General features: G+C 37.9%; 1 protein-coding gene across 2 annotated transcripts in view; it reads left to right on the forward strand.

Annotated features, from left to right (window-relative positions):
• The window catches only part of rps21 (ribosomal protein S21), a 324604-nt gene extending 318089 nt beyond the window's left edge, over positions 1-6515 (forward strand). Inside the window, exons 1-6 of one of the 2 annotated variants that reach the window (XM_067593356.1) lie at positions 579-674; positions 1134-1213; positions 2277-2340; positions 4792-4863; positions 5437-5492; positions 6445-6515. In XM_067593356.1, the coding sequence (XP_067449457.1) occupies positions 591-674; positions 1134-1213; positions 2277-2340; positions 4792-4863; positions 5437-5492; positions 6445-6454 (366 nt within the window). In that variant the 5' untranslated portion in view covers positions 579-590 and the 3' untranslated portion in view covers positions 6455-6515. Of the gene's footprint in view, positions 1-578; positions 675-1133; positions 1214-2276; positions 2341-4791; positions 4864-5436; positions 5493-6444 lie in introns of those variants that run through there. The other variant, XM_067593357.1, reaches the window with a different exon arrangement.
• The last annotated feature ends 11798 nt before the right edge of the window (positions 6516-18313 follow it).

The following is an 18313-nucleotide window of genomic DNA, read 5'->3' on the forward strand; positions in this document are numbered from 1 at the left end:
CTATCCACTTGCCATAGTAAATCCCTTCATAATGTACTTACAATGTAAGTGACGGAGGACAAAATCCACAGTCCTCCTTCTGTGCAAAAATGTGTTTAAAACTTTATCTGAAGCTGATATGATGCTTGAGCCATCCAAATGAGTCAAGTCAAGTAGGTATGTTTTAATGTTACAGTCTTTTTAGTGCCAAAATCCCTCTTTTTGTTACTATACTTCCACCGCAGCTCAACAGGGAAACACTGTCTCAGACTGCTGAAGCCTCATATAAGCTTCAGATAAACTTTAAAATGCATTTTTGCACAAAATGACTGTGTGGACACACTGTGGATTTTGGCCCCCATCGCTTAAATTGAAAGCACATTTGAAGGGGATCTTTTAATAGTCAGTATGAACAGGAGGGATGATTACAGCGAGGAAAATCTATTTCACTGTTCATATGGACACCTGACTGTTGTTTTAAGACAGACTTGAAAAATTGTGAACCTGTCCTTTAATCGATTATCAAAATTATCTTTCTGTAGAATCATTTCAGCTCTATATGTGCACATACTTAGGGGCATTTTTGTGGTTGTAGTAATATCATCCAGCAGATGGCGACAAAAACAATCAGAAAGGGATATTTTCATTTCCGGGTCAGCAGCTCTTCCTTTCCTGTCAGCCATTTCTCGCATACGGTATGTATCTGTCGTGCTCTCGTCTTAAAATGTTAAAAATGTGCTGTCTTTTGGTCTAAAACCGTACTTTCTGTGGCGTTGGTCAACATTAACATAGGTATTCAGCTGTATGTCGTGATTGAATGGTGTTTATCACCGAAATAAAGTGTAAACATTAGACGTTTGTCGGTGAGCAGCCGCACGCGGCCGTACAGTGCACTCCGCACGCTAACTGCTGGCTAACAGGCTAACACTGTTGTAACTGCTGGTTTCTATATAGACACACATTTTAATGTTTTATTGTGGTATTTTATGCTGCTTTACGTCTGGCTACTTTGGAAACAGGTGGCTGTAAAACCTCTCACAGTTTTGAATATGTGCTGGTTTGATATAACGTTATGTCGGCAGAGTTACGGTAGCTAGTTAGCATTTAACGCATCAACTCCTCTCATCTTTTTCGTCCAAATTTGTTTCTTTCAGATTTGTAAGCGACCTGTACATCCCCCAAACATGCAGAACGACGCTGGCGAATTTGTGGACCTTTACGTCCCACGTAAATGGTAAGAAGGCTGAATGGAGTTTTATACTGACTCTAAGATAAAAGGGGGGCATCCTTTAGACAGTAAAGAAATTACTCCTACTACTACCTAAGTCTTTATGCTGTACCCGGTGACCCCAGAGGTATACTTTTGTCACATCTCAGGTTCTTTATTCTATCATTCAAAGTTTTCATTCCAATCCCATCCATTTTCGTTTTACTCTATATGCAAATCAACTGCACCTTTCCAAAAATATTATGGTTTTTTTTTTGCAGATGACATTAATTACATAGCTAATGTGCTTGAGAAGAAATAAGCTAACATTTTGCTACGATGGTTGTTTCTTACAGTAGTTTATTCTTAGGATCCCCATGGATCCCAGTCAATAGTCCTTGTATGTTAAAATATGGTTAAATATGTTGGTAGGATGAAGGTTAAAGTCTGTGATTTGGAGGTAGAATAATCTGAAATGTGTGAGGAGGGTCTTCCCCTAATGCATTTCTATTAGTGTGCAACAACATGGACGAAGAACATATCTCACTCCAGTACCTCAAACCTTTGTTAAAGATGTAAATCTCACAGAGGAACTTCAATTAATCTGTTTTGGTCTTGTGACCTTATCCAAACAGACTTTAATATGTTTAATAACTTTTTCATTTGTGGCAAAGACGGTATTTTACGGTTTGTGGTCAAAGCCACACGTTCCCTCTGTTAATATGTAGCTGGAACAGATTGCTGTCCTAATGCTGCTGGAGAAGCTGACTTATGATTTAAATTTAAAAAAAACAAAGAAGTTTGGGAGAATCTGGGAACCATTACACTTATTTTTGCAAAGATTCTGTGTGTATTTTTTTATTTGTATTTTTTTCTCTATCTTTTAATTGTTGTGGTGCACCATTGGGTGGGTCGGGTGTAGGTCTTTTTCTGTGTCATGTTCTGTATTTTTTTATCTTTAATTATAAAACACTATAAAAATAAAGTAACTACTATTTTTTATTCAAACCACTAGGTAAAAATTAGTGTGCATGACTGTGAAATTTCCTTTACAAGAAAACTGAATTATAATACCGTGTGTCTGTTGCAGCTCTGCTAGCAACAGAATCATTGGAGCCAAGGACCATGCCTCCATCCAGATCAACATTGCTGAGGTAAAAAAAAAAAAAAAAAACATTAAAAAAATGTAATGTTAGCCATGAAGTTTATCATGATATATTGTGCACATGATATGACCCTCAATATGATGGGATTTAGCCTGTGTTGGACATGCTGTGAGTATTAACACAGCAATACTTAAAACTTACTTCTTTTTTATTAAACAAGTCAAACATAATTTGTAGATGTGTGAGAATACTAGTTCTTGTAAAAAGTTGCATGAATTCATGTACCCTAAAGTTAAAGAGCACCATATTGGACTTTGTTCTTCTTTTTTTTTTGGAAATTATACTTGGAAAAAGTGGATTTATAAGCTAAGTTGTCTTGTACTGAACTATCTCAAGCCGCTGAGTAGTAGAATGAGTCTTGTTTCTAAACAAAATGGCAAAGCATTTGATACGTAACGCTTCATGTGATACACACTCAAATGCTGTTTCAGAATTTTGAAAGAAAAGGTTTCATTTTGCAGCTAAACGGTGTTATAATTACATGTGTTTAATGATGCCAAAAACCATTTTGATTAAACCTCCAAAGATGATTATCACTTAAAAGCTAACATGGATGGCAGTTTCTGTTTGCAGAAAAGTCCAAAGTTGGATTAGAAGGAAAGGATCACAACTGTTCAAGTGTGTCTTACAACAGTCAGTTGTCCATATGAACACTGAAAGAGGTTTTCCTCACTGTAATCATTCCTCCTCTTCATACTGGCTGTAAAGATCCCCTTCAAATAACCTTATTAATGTAAGTGATGGAGGCCAAAATCCACAATCCTCATGTTGGGCAAAAAAAAGAGGCTTCAGCAGTCTGAGTTAGTCATATCAAGTGGATATCTGACACATCTACAGTCTTTTTAGCATCAAATTCTCCTCTTTGTGTTTCCTCGGACAGTGTTTCCCTGTTGAGCTGCAGGTGGAAGTATAGTAACAAAAAGAGGGATTTTGGCACTAAAAAGACTAACATTGAAAGATATCTACTTGATTTGACTCATTTGGACGCTGAAGCTTCATATTAGCTTCAGGTAAACTTTGAAATACATTTTTTTGCACAGAAGGAGGACTGTGGATTCTGTCCCCCATCACTTCCATTGTAAGTACATAATAAAGGGATCTTCTAATGGTCAGTATGAACAGGAGGAATGATTATTAATGTTCATTTGGACTCCTGACTGTTGATTTAAGACACACTTGGAAAAACCGTGGACTTATCCTGAATACTAAATGAAGTCAATATTTCAGTCTCATTGTTGAAGATGTGTCACACTTTTTTGTTTTCACGTATCAGTTTGCAGCTCACATTGCAAACCAGTAGCCCGGTGACACATGCTCTGCTATCTAATCTTTGTTTATAGTTGTAAAACAAATAGTAGGCTCAGTGTTGGTTGAAAAATTTGCGTCGAGTCAGCCGCAGGGATAAACCATCGGAGAACCATGACAGTGAGGCTGAATAGCGCAGGGAAAATTGTAAGATAACATTATGGAAGACACATTCAGTTTGGAAACAGGCTGCACGGCATGGAGGCAGGAATACGACTGGAATAGTTCTGTAAGCGGCAACCCACAGACCCATTACGTCACAATGTGAAAACAAATAGGCTCCAATAATATCAGTAGTTTGAGTCTAGCTGTCACGGTAGATGTAGTAAATGAGCTGGCTTAGACAAAATGCACATGTACTTATATTATATGTACTTAATTTTATTGTCAGCCCGCACAACATGCTACTGTGTTTTTTAGATTCTTTTATGGCGGGGGAGTGTATTTGTTCTACAGGCAGTCATTGATTTTCATTCATTTCCATATAATATTGAAATGAGAGCAGACTTGTGAAACTCGCCTCATGTTTAAGCCATCACAGGGAACATAGAGTGCAGCCTGCATTACTTTTTGAATGCATTAGAGCTGCAACTAACCACCATTTTCATTTTTTACTAAATTAATCGTCCAATCCTATATGTCCGAAAAATACTTGTTATAATTTCCCACTGAGATGTCTTAAAATATATATCATATATAACACAGAAAAGCACCAAACCCTCACATTCGAGAAGCTAAAAATAGCAAATTTCTTGCTTTAGAACATGACAAATGATCATTCAGCTATCAAAATAGTTGCTACTTTGTTTTTTTGATGGATTAATCGTTACATTTCTAGTATACATTCCATTTATTGGGTAGTTACTGGTTCAATTGCAGATTGCATTTTGAAGTCTACACTAAACTATCATGCAGCAATAACATTGACAAAAATGTAATGTTCATTGTGATGGATTACACAACTTCTGCAAGTTTCAAAAGTCTGTCGGAATTAACAAACTAATTGATGCCTAAAACAGGTCAAAGTACATTCTTTAATCTAAATCTGTACGGCGTGCTTAAATTAGCTGAAAACTCAACTTTCCTGTGTACAACAGTTGTTTTCAAATTATTCTTCTTGTCTGTTTTCTGCAGGTTGACAAGGTGACCGGTCGCTTCAATGGTCAGTTCAAGACCTATGCTATCTGTGGCGCCATCCGCAGAATGGTGAGTCTCGGTGTAATCTGTGGTGCATTGTACTTTTATTTGTTGTCAGCCATCGATAACAGTCTTGTAGCTGAGGATTATTCAGTGAAGTGTCTTTGTTTTAAATCTGAATCAATTTTCCCCGCAGTAAAACTGAATTATTAAACATTTCAAGGCCAATTTATCTTTCTTTCTTATGACTTAAAAGATCAAAGTGACACTTGTGCATCAACTCATATTTCTCATTTGTCATCAGGTGATCCTCTAATTGAATTTAGATAAATTCCAACATGAATTAGAATTGTTAGTAATTTCACCTGTAATTGGATTCTAGTGCAGAATAATTTTTCTAGATGTTTGTCTTCCTTTAAACAACAACGAGACAGTAGAGGACAAGTTTGCATGTGATTGTAGGACAGACTTGAGATTCTATTTGACTAAATCCGAAGGATATCTTGTCTGTTCTGCAAGGGAAAAGGCTTTAACCTGAGTGTTGGGTGGTTGTAACGACCTAAAGTCTTTACTGGAAATGTGCCTCTGCTGAGAGGTTTTCCTCCAAACGCTTATATCTGAACATCTTTTTCCCTCCTACAGGGTGAGTCTGATGACTCCATCCTGAGGCTGGCAAAGAACGACACCATTGTTGCAAAGTAAGAACCTGCTCTCGAATTTCATGATTACAACAGAGTTACAGTGTGTGTGTGTATGAGAATATTCCATGTATAAAGATGCATGAATAGGGACAGTGATGGGAGACTGATGAGTCTGTCATAGTTTGCATCACCAGTTTTGTTTTTACCAGTTTCGTTACTGTCTGGGTTTCGATAGAAAGAAAATTAATCACCAACTGTTTTTGATAATCGATTCATTGTTTTGAGTCATTTTAAAGAAAAAATGCTAAAATTCTCTGGTATCTTTGGGTTGTGGATTGTTGGTCGGGACAAAGCAAGACATTTGAGGATGTAACCTTGGGTTTTTGGGAAACAGTAAGCAGAGGTCGTGTTGTTTGACACAGATGGAGAGGGAGTCAGTAAACACAATGCAAGAAACACATTCAACAGTTTCACACTCCTTTTAGAAACTTGTACCTTTTTCCCATCAGACATTCTGATTTGTCATAGTAGGGAAGCCACAGTTGTTACCAACACCGTTAAAAATGGATCCATTCTATTGAAGTGTCCCAGTAAATCATGAGTGAGACAATGAACCAGTAAGCACCCATACCAGCACCCTGAAAGCTAAATGGAAATCAGCCGTCATTCATTTTAGTATTTACACCTTTACTTTTCCTACATGTCAGAATGGGGAAAAAGTCAAATTTAAAGCCGATCGATGGCTTCGTCACCTGATGAATCATTTGTCCCGTTATGGAGATGATCTCTGTGCTGCAAGTTGTGTTGTTGACATTAGAAAAAAGGTTTCACATTAAAAATAAATGATGGAGTCATTAGTGCTCCATCATCATCCATCAGTTTATTTCTTTGGCAAATCCATTTGTGGTATCTGTTCAGGCAGGATGTTTATCAGTTTAGATCTGTATCAATCTACAACTTGGACATGGCAACTAACAACTTGTTCTCTCTTTCTTTTTTGTTTTTACAGGAACTTCTGAGTGTAACATTGGAGCTGTGGAAACTTTGTTAAATAAAATGGAAAAAAAAAAACAACTGTCATCACTATTGTTGTTGTCATTTTTTAATAACTTCTGCACAACATAAAGAGGTTTCTCATAGTCAGCCTGTCAGTCAAATATGTGAGTTTTAATATCAGGCTTCAAGGCAATATTTCAATTCAATGGAAAGTTTTCAACCTTGATAAGACTAAAGCCAGACGGTAACGCTCTATTTTGATTCCAAAATAGGTCACCCCGCATAAATTAAAAAACAATTTCGTTGTAACACCTGATAAATTGCAGGAGGGATCAGCAGTCTGGCTGTCAGACAATCAGTTAGATTTTTGGCAGGCCAGAAGTTTTGCTTGGCTGTCTTACAGTTGCACTTTCTGGCATGACTGCTGTAACTGAAACGTGTAGCGCAAGTTGAGACGACACAGATTAGTAACGCATTGTTTACCAAGCTTTTTAGCTTTAACTTTTAATGTTCTCTGGCTTGTGGAGTCAGTGGACTCACTCTGTGAATTCAGTCATTGGAACAAAGGCTGGACATTGGATGATTTATGGTTAAAAAATGTTAAAATATTCAGTTGAGAAGAAATTAAACCGATCACATGTAGTAAAGGCCTAAAAATGTTTAGCGTCATGGTAAAGATACTCTTGTTCAAGCCTTGTTTTTGAAACATTATGCACAGTAAAAATTGAAACAATGCATTCATATAATAGTCTTTTTACATAAAGTGCAGGTGTAGCCATAACATATTATCTAAGTCATAAAATGTGTCTTTGTCCAGACGAATAAGTTTGCTACCAGCAAGTAAAACGCTGATGTAAAGTGGTGTTTGAGTGTAAACTACCGTTCAGTGTATGTGATTATAGTAGTAAACATGATTAAGACATAACATCCCAGTATGGACTGTTTAGTGATCAGCTGGAGAAAAGAAGGTGTGTTTTGCAAAAACAAGTTGGTTTCTTCAGAGAAAAAATACTCAAAAATAGTTTAACACCATGATGAACGTGAAAAACAGTATGACATGAAACCAAAATGTGAGTCAAGAGTCCAGATTTTAGACTTCTGAACAGCAATTTCACAGTCAAACTGTAATCTGAAAGTTAAATGCTAACACTCTGCACGACAATGATTTTTTACAGTTATTACAGTTTTACAGTTATTAGTGTAATGCTGTACTGAATATGGTTTAATTGATCCAATTAGTAGAAAGTCCAGGATCTTGCAGACACAAAACGATGAATAGAATGTGCATGACATGATATTTAGTGGTAATCTGCTGAAATAAACCAGCTCAGTGAATGTGTGTTGGGCTATAACTTATTTTCATTGATTAACCTGCAGATTTTCTCAGTAGTTTAGTGAATGAAATGCTAAGAAATTGTTTGAAAAAATAATAGCATTTACAATTTCTCAGAGCCCACAATGGTACCAACAATTTTTTCTTGTTTTTTGTGTCAGTACAAAACTGTAGGATTCTCAATTTACTGTCATATATTACAAAGAAAAATAAAAAATTTAAGAAACTGGAACCGAAGAAAATTTGGCATTTTTGCTTGAAAAATGAAACAATAAATAGATTATCAAAAAGTAGTTTCTTTTGATCAACTTATTGATTTATCGACTAATCGTTGCAGCTCTAATAATGTGAGTGAAATGTGGCCTTTTCACATTCTGACAGTTTGAGTAGTCCTCTAAATCATTTAAAATAGCTGTTTAGATCTGAGGTAATGTTTACATTTGGGAGTATAACCTGAATGAACTAACAGATTTTCTAGTATTTTAAAATATACAGTATTTTTCCCTTTGAGGCAGCGCTCCATCCCTGTCACTGTTAGTTATTTTGACCAGCAGAGGGCAGCATGTGACAAGAAATGGGCTTATTTTAAAACTAGAAAAACCTGTTCAAACTCCTGTAGTATTGCAGGCAGCAAAGAAAATTCACCTTCAGCTCACAGTGTCAGAACTGTAAATGTTTTCACAGTTTTTTGTACTTTAATTGGATGGAAAAAAGAAAAACCTCAAGAAAAATACAAGAGGAAACGTCTGCATCTGATGCTATCTCTTACATGTTTCAGTCATCTTGATACTGTAATTATATAACGGCACATCACTCCCGATTTTCCATTATTTACTTGAATGATGCCTTTAAAAATGAGAGCTGATGAAACGCATATAAATGCTTTTCGCCCCTAAATACTTTTTTAATGATTGGCTTTCTCTTGAATTTTCCTTTATTTCCTCTTTTACCCTCTTAATTTTGTTCTTCAACCTATAATCTTAATCTTAATGAAAATATTCAAACGTTTCTTTGATTATTTTACGCACATGACGGTTACAATTCTCGCAGCGCGGTCCTCAAATGTGTGAAACAGCGCCCCCCTCGAATACAACGCAATGTAAAGGCCAGTGTGTATGTGGTGGAAGCGGGTATTGCACCCGCGCTGTAAATTCTGCGTGAGGGAAAACAGGTGAAGTTGACGTCCTTTGATTAAAATAGTTTCAGCCATTTATATTTACGCAGCTAGGATACTGAATGGTTTTGAAAACAGGCTGTATCTTCTGTTTTTTTACTGCAAAACCATAAAGTGTTGGCATTCAAATGAAGCACCTGGGAGAGGTCGCTTATTTTTTTATTTTATTTATTTATATGTGGCATTTAGCTAGTTTGACTAGTTAGCAGTTGAGTGATGTAGGACAACAAACGAAATATAAAGGCAAAGTCTAGCCGTTAGCTACAAATACTTTACGTTTTTACCAACCAGTTAGGTTTTATATTTTTGGATGTATTTTCCTACTATTCCAGGCAGCCATTTGTTTCCATTCATTTCCTTATGGTTTCAGTTTGAGTGAAGTTTAATAACAGACTGATTTGAAAAGTTTGGGGTAAAGTTGGCAAAAAGCTGACTTGATTTTCACTGTGATTGTGTTTCCAATTTGCTGATTGGAAACACAAAACTGCAATTGAACTCTGTTGTATGACATGATTATTCAACACCTTGCTGCCATGAGGGAGAGTTTATCTTCACAAACTCTGGCTTAATTAATTACCAGATGTCTTGCTGTAGCTTTGTTTCTAAACATGCTGCACAATATGTGTGATTATGTGATCATCTTGCTTAAATGTATTAGACCTTGTTTGTCAGAATTTAATTGAGTCTGTTATATATAGGCCTATTTAAGTTATTATATCATTTGGATGCTATTGATAATCTGTTAGTATAGCCCAATATCATTAATACAATCATTTGCCTCAGGGGGCTTTATAATCTGTACAGCAATACAACATCTTGAATTTGGGGATGGTGGGGTGAAAAATGGAAGAACCCTCAGGAGGAGCAACAGAGGATGGATCCTGATCTATGACTGTGCTGTCCTATATTGCTGTCAGAGTGAACCCACCCATTTCTGGCATTCACTTCTCATAAAGTTTGACAAATGTTAAAGGCGACCCTTTCAGTGATCTATCAGGAGAGAAAAAGTTTTAATCTATTTCCATAAAAGTGAATACAACATACATGCAAAATCTAAGATGGGGCTAATTTCTTTTTTACCTTGCAAGGCAGCTGGATTCACAAGATCACGTCTATTAAATCAGGTCAAATTTCTTCATCTGAGCTCAGAGCCCTCACTAAAGGCTGGAAGCTTCATTACAACAATACTGATGTTGGACTATTTCTTCAAGTAGATTTTTACTTGAAGATCTTGGAGCAGGGTGGTTTACATGTTACTTACTGTCTGCACCATCTGGCTGGTTAAAGAATGAGCAAGCAGATGAAATAGAGGTCAAAGTGGGAATAACAGGGCAAGGTGAAGGCATGGGGAGGTTACAGTGGTCATTAGGCTAACCACAGTGTGGAGCTGACGGGACCAGTGGTGTGTGAGAGCGGTTTCAGGGCGTCTTTAACCTCGCGCAGGCTCAGAAATAGCTGTCATCAACTGTTGCTTTACTGCTTTGTTCCCACACATTCTCCCTTTTTTCCTCCTTCAGGTGAGTAGCCAAGTAGATGAGAAGGATGTCATCATCGTCTCTCTCACCTCCTCTCTCCCCTCTCTCTCTCCCTCTCTTTTTCCCAGAAGGCCTATGTGAATATTTGCTTCCACAGAGGTGACCACTCTGAGGGCAAACGTTGCAAAGCGCTCTTGCCCTGTCGACTTCACATATCCTGCAGCCAATAAAAACGATGATGCGGAATTATTGTTTAATGAAAGAAATCAGGTGTGTCACTAATCACCACGTGTGTCTGATCATGCAGTTTTATAAAATAAAGCTCAGCAAAAACAAACTACTGGAATGAGGAGACGCAGTGAAGCAATTTGCAATTCTAAAGCATGGTGCAGATTATGATTTAACTTTTTTTAGGTCATAGTAGCAACACTAATGCTATAGGTATCTCTCCCCTCCTCGGCAGTCTCCCTCAGGTGGAATGACAGACTCCAGTGCAGGTGCTCTGCTGTTAAAGCCTTTTAATTGCATCACTTCCCATCCATGGGCAAATTACAAACCTGTCTGCTGTGAGAGAAACTCACTCAGATGCAAACCCATCTTGTCTCCCATGTGGCTTCCAGTGTGCAAAGACACTCAGAGAAAGAGGATTTCTTAAGGCTTTAAAGATGCAGACTTAAAAACGGACGTAAAAGATGACGACAAACAAAAAAAAAGAGAAACAACTTTGTTACTTTTGTATATTGTGTATATAGCATAGTCTTGAATATATCCATTTATATAGTAACATTTTATGTATACAAAGATCATTAAATACAAACTTCATTTCCCATTGTATTATAACAAGTTAGCATATTAACATGCAGGTATTTGCTTTAACAGCATCGTGTAGAATTTAGCATGTTATAGTATGATAATGTATGTGCAGCTAGGATATTAGCATGTTAGCTTTTGTGTTAGCAAACGCATATTACTAGGAAATATAACATCACATCACCATGTGTACAATTACCATATTTCCTTTTGAAGGGATGCAACTAATGATTATTTTCATTATAAATGAATCTGCCAATTATTTTGTTATTTAATAGCTTTGTCTATAAAATAGTGAAAAGCGCCCGTTACAATTTCCCAGGGTCAAAGGTCACGTCTTTCAATGTTTTATTTTGTCCGACCAACGGTTCAAAACCCAAAGATATTCAGCTTACTATAATGACTATAATGACAAAGAAAAGCATTAAATCATCATTTTTGAGGAGCTAAATGTTTTGGCATTTTTTATTAAAAAAATAAAAGGATTATTTGATTATCAAAATTGTTGTCGATTAATTTTCTGTTGATTGACTTATCGATTAAGTCACTAATTATTTGCAGCTCTAAGTATCGGTCAAGTGGATATTCTGACCTGTTGATGAAGAGAAAGTAAGTGGATCACTACCTGTGTAAAGCACACACACACAGATTGCATCTCCTTGTGGAGCCAAACTCTTAATCTGAATGAAATGCTAAACATGCGTGGTGTTTCTGAGCCTGTGGCAGGGAGCGCCCGGCGAGTCACAGCTCGCCAAACAATGATCTTAACATGAAGGGATGGAAACCCCTCACGCTCCCCCTGAACCCCCTCACCTGGCCCCCTGCATACCTCTGACACACAGAGGACAAAGAACACCCTGTTTCTGCCCCGAGACGAGAGACAGAGAGCTAATATGGTTTTATAGCACAACATCTGTTTAATACTAAATATTCTATATAGAGATTTTGATTGCATTTGTGCTGATATATATATGTTCTCTATCAGAAAGGTCTCTTTGGCTCTTTCCTGCTGCACAGGAAGTGTAGTTGGTAGCAGCAGTGGCAATCAGGCCTGAATGTTGAAACAAGTACATGAGCACTTCCAGCTGCAGTTCCTTTAAAGGCCACTAGATGTCTACTTGAGCAAAACTCAGACTCTATTTAGCAGACTATATTTTATTGAACAGGTGAACTCCCAACTTAGTAATATTAGTAACGGACAAAGTAAAAACACTGAAAGTTTTTTTGATCCCACATTTTTTTGTCCAGCTCACAGAATCTACATCCTGCTGTCTACACCTCACTTTTTTACTTTTTTACCATGCTTCATTCCCTCTCCTCAACCTGCTCTTTTCCTCTTTCTCTCTCTCTCTCTCTCTCTTTTGTCATGCTTCCTCTCTATCTTTCCATCGCTCTCTCGCTCATCCTTTTGTCTGTCTTCAGAGGCCGCCGGGCTCATCTCTTTGTGTTTCTTTGTCCTCTTTTAGACGCCAGCAGACTTCAAAGTGGGTGGGATCCGTGAAGGGAGAGGAGGTGAAAGAGACACAGGAGAGAGAGAGAGATGGAAAGAAAGCTTGACTGGATGGAGAGAGAGTGAATGGCTCAAAGAAAGGGAGGAGACTGCAGTTTAAAGTAGAATTCATCCTTATTTCTATACTAAAAATCTGCACAACCCAGCTGCACAAAACATTTATTATCAATAGTACTATACATCTATTATTCTGCAGTTGCTCATTTCTTTGTTGTTAAGTTACATTGGGTAATTGAAGCAAACATAATATCACTAATAAGATTGTTTATTGCTTTTCTCAAAACAGAAGTTGTTAACATGCAAGTGCTAAAGAGGCAGCTGAAATTAGGGCTGAAATAAATATACGCTTAACCTGATTGGCCCATTGATAGACAGTTAACAAATCTAAGTCAGTTGAGCGTTTAAATCATTGATCAGGTATTTATTTAGACAAATTACAAGACATGTATGTATCTACGTATTGAAAATCTTTCAAATATTGGGCTGATCGTTGGACAAAATGAGCAAAAATCAGTAAAAATCAGTGAACGGGTAATCAGTGATAAAATAATGGTTAGATGCTGCCCTAACTTAAATTATGTAAAGGACGTAATGCTTCACAACAACACAGATTCGGTCATAACAAAGATAATACACTGAAAACAGAAACACTACAGGAAAGTGTTGAAGAAAAATGACAGAACAAAAAAACAAAGATTTTTATTGGGACTAAAACTGTGAAGTTTGTCCTGAGGGTGGAGCAAGAAAAAGGTCACATGATCATTGAAATCCACAGGTCAGTAAATTTCATGGTGAGATTATAAAACTATCATGCTTGTAAAGTTTACTGTCCTGAGGGTGGCAATAGAAACTGAACATGTATGAATGTTTTTATGAAACCTCATGGCAATCTGTCTGTTCGATTTTGATATTTTTGGTGTAAAAGCAACCATGTTGACCTGGAAAAAGCGGGGCAAAAAAGGTCAGAGGGTCTCTAGATGTTGTGGTCTGGAGTGTGATGTGTAAAGTGTTGGGTTGGTTCGGGTTCCTCAGGCTCTGAATCCTTTTTTAGGGAAGTAAAAGCAGAACTCATATAAGTAACAAAAGAGAGACGGGGAGAGGAGAGGGCCCACCAGGAGTGTGTGTGGTTTCAAGTGTTTTGTTGAGGAGACAAAGAGAAGGGCATGTAGGTACCTGCTTCACACACACACTATTTAGTCCGCTGTCAACCCAAAACATCCCCTCCCCGGCCCACAGCACTTCAAACATATCCGCCCTCAGCACTCTGTGTGTGTGCATATGTGTGTGTGTGTGTGTGTCCATCTCAAAGTCCTATCTAGATCCAGAAATGAAGGTGGAGCATCCGAGGAATGCTGGGAATAGACACAAACAGTATTTACTCAATACATTTATCATCTCTATATGAAGTTATGGCTCCAAGAGAGCGAAATATGAACTGTATGCAGGCATCATGTGTGTGTGTTGTGTGTGATATCTGACGATAAGAGCATTAAGTTAAGTTTTGACTGAAGGCAGGTATCAAGATGGATTTAGATAGAAGCATCTGGTTTTCACTAAAGGGTGAGGTTCACATTCAGATTATGACAATTTAAAGCTAGCAAAAGCCTGTAGCTTTTGGGGCATGTCACATCCATCAAGAGTGATGCAAACTAATTCCTGGAAGCAGTTGCATGCTGCCAGTGATGAGACAACAGTGGTCCAAAGAGTATGCTAGCAAATATGCTTGGAAAACCCAGGACTATGCTCCTAATATTTTTTTATTCAACATTAAAGGGGACCTATTATGCTTTTCCTTATTTTCTGTCATATATCTGATGTTACAATGACAAATGTTGATACAAAACGTGGCCAAAGTTTCAAATAATGAGGTAAACGTATGTAGAAGTGAGCAAAAAAACCAGCTTCGGACTGCTCTGAACACTCGGTTCCCAATAGTTTTTTCTGCTTTCAAACCAAGCAGATGTCAGCTCGTGACAGATTTATTTATATGGTCAGCTGCTCTCATTGGAGTTCACTGCTCCGCTAATATTATGGCATTTCTGTGGCTGTTTCTGCTTGTACTGTTCCTCTCTGCATTATTTCTAACTGATCTGCTGAATAAAGAAATCCAAATATCTCTCGATGAGGTGTAAGTCTTATGATATGAGATATTTTTACCTCTTCATCAAAAAAGAAAGAAAAAGTTAATGATTAATTTCACACTCCTGTTCCCAGCATCACACAGGGATGCAAGCTAGTTCCTGGAGGTAAGTGCATGCAGTGGTCCAAAGAGTATAGTTTCAAAGTTTCAAATCAAATCAGTTACAAATAAAAAAAACATTAAAATAATAAAATAAAATAACATAACATGGTAACAGCAAAAAAGCAGTAGAGATAACACCACAATACTATCCCCTTAAGCATACACAAATAAATAAGGAAGGGAACAATTGGAGAAAAAAACAGAAGAGAAATATAAAACCTTAAGGACATTCAAAGGCCTGAGAGAACATGTGGGTCTTAAGTTTGGCCTTAAAAGTGTCTACAGAGGGGGAACACTTAATTGAAAATGGTAAAATGTTCCAAAGCTTTGTGGTGGCTACTGCAAACGCATGATTGCCCCTACACCTTAGCCTCGATCGACGGACATCCAGGAGCAGCTGGTCTGAGGAGTTCTGGAGTTGGAAAGGGGGCAGAGGAGCTCAGAGATGTACTGGCTGTGTAAAGCTTTAAAAACAAATAATAGAACCTTAAACCTTAAAGTCTTATACTTGACCAGTAGCCAATGTAGGTACACCAGTACAGGTGTGGTGCTGTCTCTCTTCCTGGTAACAGTTAGTCTAGCAGCAGCATTCTGCACCAGCTGCAAGCAAGACAAGGATGACTGGCTAATTCCTAAATAAAGAGCATTGTAGTAATCCAGCCGAGAGGAAATTAAGGCATTTGTGACCATCTTCGGGTCATTAAATTAGGTTTAAGTTTAGCAATATGTTATTTGTGTTATTTGTTTGTCAAATTTTAAAGCTGGATTGAAAATGACACTAAGATTTCTGGCATGGGCATGAAGGTTGGGCGCCAGGGGCTCTAAGTGATTAGTTATTCCCCTGATGGAGTTGGAGGGACCAAATAAGACCACTTTGATCTTATTATCATTTAACTGAAGACAGTTCTTTGTCCATCATTTCCTGTATAATATTGGATGGTTTAAACTGAATTAAACCAGCTGAAGTGACTTTGCTCGGCTTTGTCAAACTTCAAACCCACTCGTTGCTGCTCGCGGCTTTAACTTTTGGCCAATTGAGCTGCTTCCTTCTGTTGAGCACAAAAAGGTTTGGACAGTGCATCATAGGATACTGAAAGCTGCAGATGAGATGGCAGCAGTTGTGTCCTTGAGGCTGCAATTCTCACTTACTATATTTCCTCCCTTCCTCTTTCTTTCTTTCTTTCTTTTCGGACAAATTCCAACCTCTTCATTTGTGTGTGTGTGTGTGTGTGTGTGTGTGTGTGTGTGTGTGTAGAGAGAGACCAGCAGGGGGTAAGTGGGTTCAATTGATGGAGCAGTTAGCAGTTACCACGACAACAAGTGGCCTATCCCTCACTTCTCCTTTGGTCTCCTTGGTAACCAGGAAGTAGATTAGTTATAGAGTTCAGAGAGAAAGACGGGATTAGTGAGGTGAAGTCCTCTTTCCTCCTCTCCATTTGTTCGTCTCTCTTCTCATCCTTTTTTTTCCTCTTTCCCAGGTTTTCTCTTCACCTCTTCTCAATTTCTCTGTTGGAAGATGACAGGAGTCCTCTTTGCTCTCTCAGCCTCTTTTCTTTTCATCTGCTCGTCTCTCACTCGTCATAACAAGTTATACTCTTCTCTCACTGACTGGTCAGCAGGCCACCTGCATGTCTCACATCATATTTACATGCACTCACAAGTTACTTAAAGCAGATAAAGGCAGTACATTGATTATCTCACTGTAATAAAAAGCAGCATTTTGATGCATTACAAGGTTTTACTTATCACCTGTCTGAATACAGGTGTGCAAGGATTGCTCTTCCTGTAGTACTATGATGCCTAAAACTTACAGTCAGTTGCCAGTTTATTAGGTACACCTAGCAGGAACCTGCAATAAATCCCGCTTTCATCAAGGTTATAATATTCAGTTTTTGTTTGATTAAACCTAACAGTTATTTTGTATATAAAAGGTTATAGGAAAGGTGTTTTTCACCCAAAACAAGACATTAGAAGATTTGGGCTCTGACAAATTGTCGCAGGCATTTTAAACTATTTTCTAACATTTTGTAGACGTAATAGTATAAAACATGGCACTCAACATAAAGACGTGGGGGAGGCTCGGTTGCGTGTAACCAAAGTCAAAGAAAGGAGTTTGCACACCCAAACCAATCAGCTAGTTTCTTTTTATTTTATTTAAATTGTCCAATACAAGCACAGGGGAAAATGCACAGATGTTTCAGCTGTGCCTTCTTCAGAGTGTAACAGTCCTCCAGTTTCCTGGTTTGGTTCTCTTTACTTTTCACCAACAATGAGTGTCAATCAACTTATTCACAACAGGTGTACCAACTGACTGCCTGTAATCAGACGCACCCTCAGATTTGTCTCTCTGAAAACCTCACAAGGCCCCTTCCTAACATTAAACCCATAAACTTTACAGCCAAAAACAATTATACATACATGCACAGAACTATATACTGACTATAAAAGCAAACTATTACTAATATGGGCCATAATGGCAGGTCCAAAACATAATTTCCAACTACTTTAGACAACAATGAAAAAACTACATGACAATGAAAATATATAGATTGTAGATGAAAATGCTAATTGATTGAAAAAGCAATCAACAGATTAACTGATAATCAAGATTATCATTCGTTGCACTCGTGAAGCAGAGCACGCTAACCATGGAAGTGTCTTCACTTTGACCTCATCACCTGCAAACAGCCTGTGGAATGTTCTAGTGTGTCAGTGAATGAAGCGCTGCTGCATTAACACACTGCCTCGAGACTCCTTTAAACTATAGGAGGTCACTGACCCCTGTGTGTGTGTGTGTGAGTGTGTGTGTGTGTGTGTGTGTGTGTGTGTGTGTGTGTGTGTGTGTGAAACAGACATCAGTCCACAGGTTAGAGTTCAGCATGTGTTACACAGACGATGGAGGAAGTGGCTGTGTGAGGTTTCTGGACTCTGGACAGTGTAGACGATGCACAAACACGGCATCAATTTTACCCGACTGACTGAGTTATATATCTACCTTTCTGTCTTCTTCTTTCTTCCCTGCAGACTCTTCAGTGAGGAGATTTGATTCTGATAGAAACATCCTTTTGAAACCAAAAATGCCTGAAAATATTACTTAAACTCACCTGACAACTCAGCTGTCATCTATGTGTGTGTGTGGGTGTGTGTTTGTGTGGTGGAAAAAAAAAACTCTTTCATCTTCTAAAGTGGTTCCTGTAGCTTAATTAGATGGTGGTGCTCCAGAGTCCATGAGAAAACACACACACACACAGCTGCTCAGGTGTTTCAGAGTCTGTGTAGGCTGTAAGGTTTTTGTCACCTGAAGTGATTTCTGGTGCTTTGAATTTTAACTTATGTTA

The sequence above is a fragment of the Thunnus thynnus genome, chromosome 6, assembly GCF_963924715.1.
Source record: "Thunnus thynnus chromosome 6, fThuThy2.1, whole genome shotgun sequence".
NCBI classification, from domain to species: domain Eukaryota; kingdom Metazoa; phylum Chordata; class Actinopteri; order Scombriformes; family Scombridae; genus Thunnus; species Thunnus thynnus.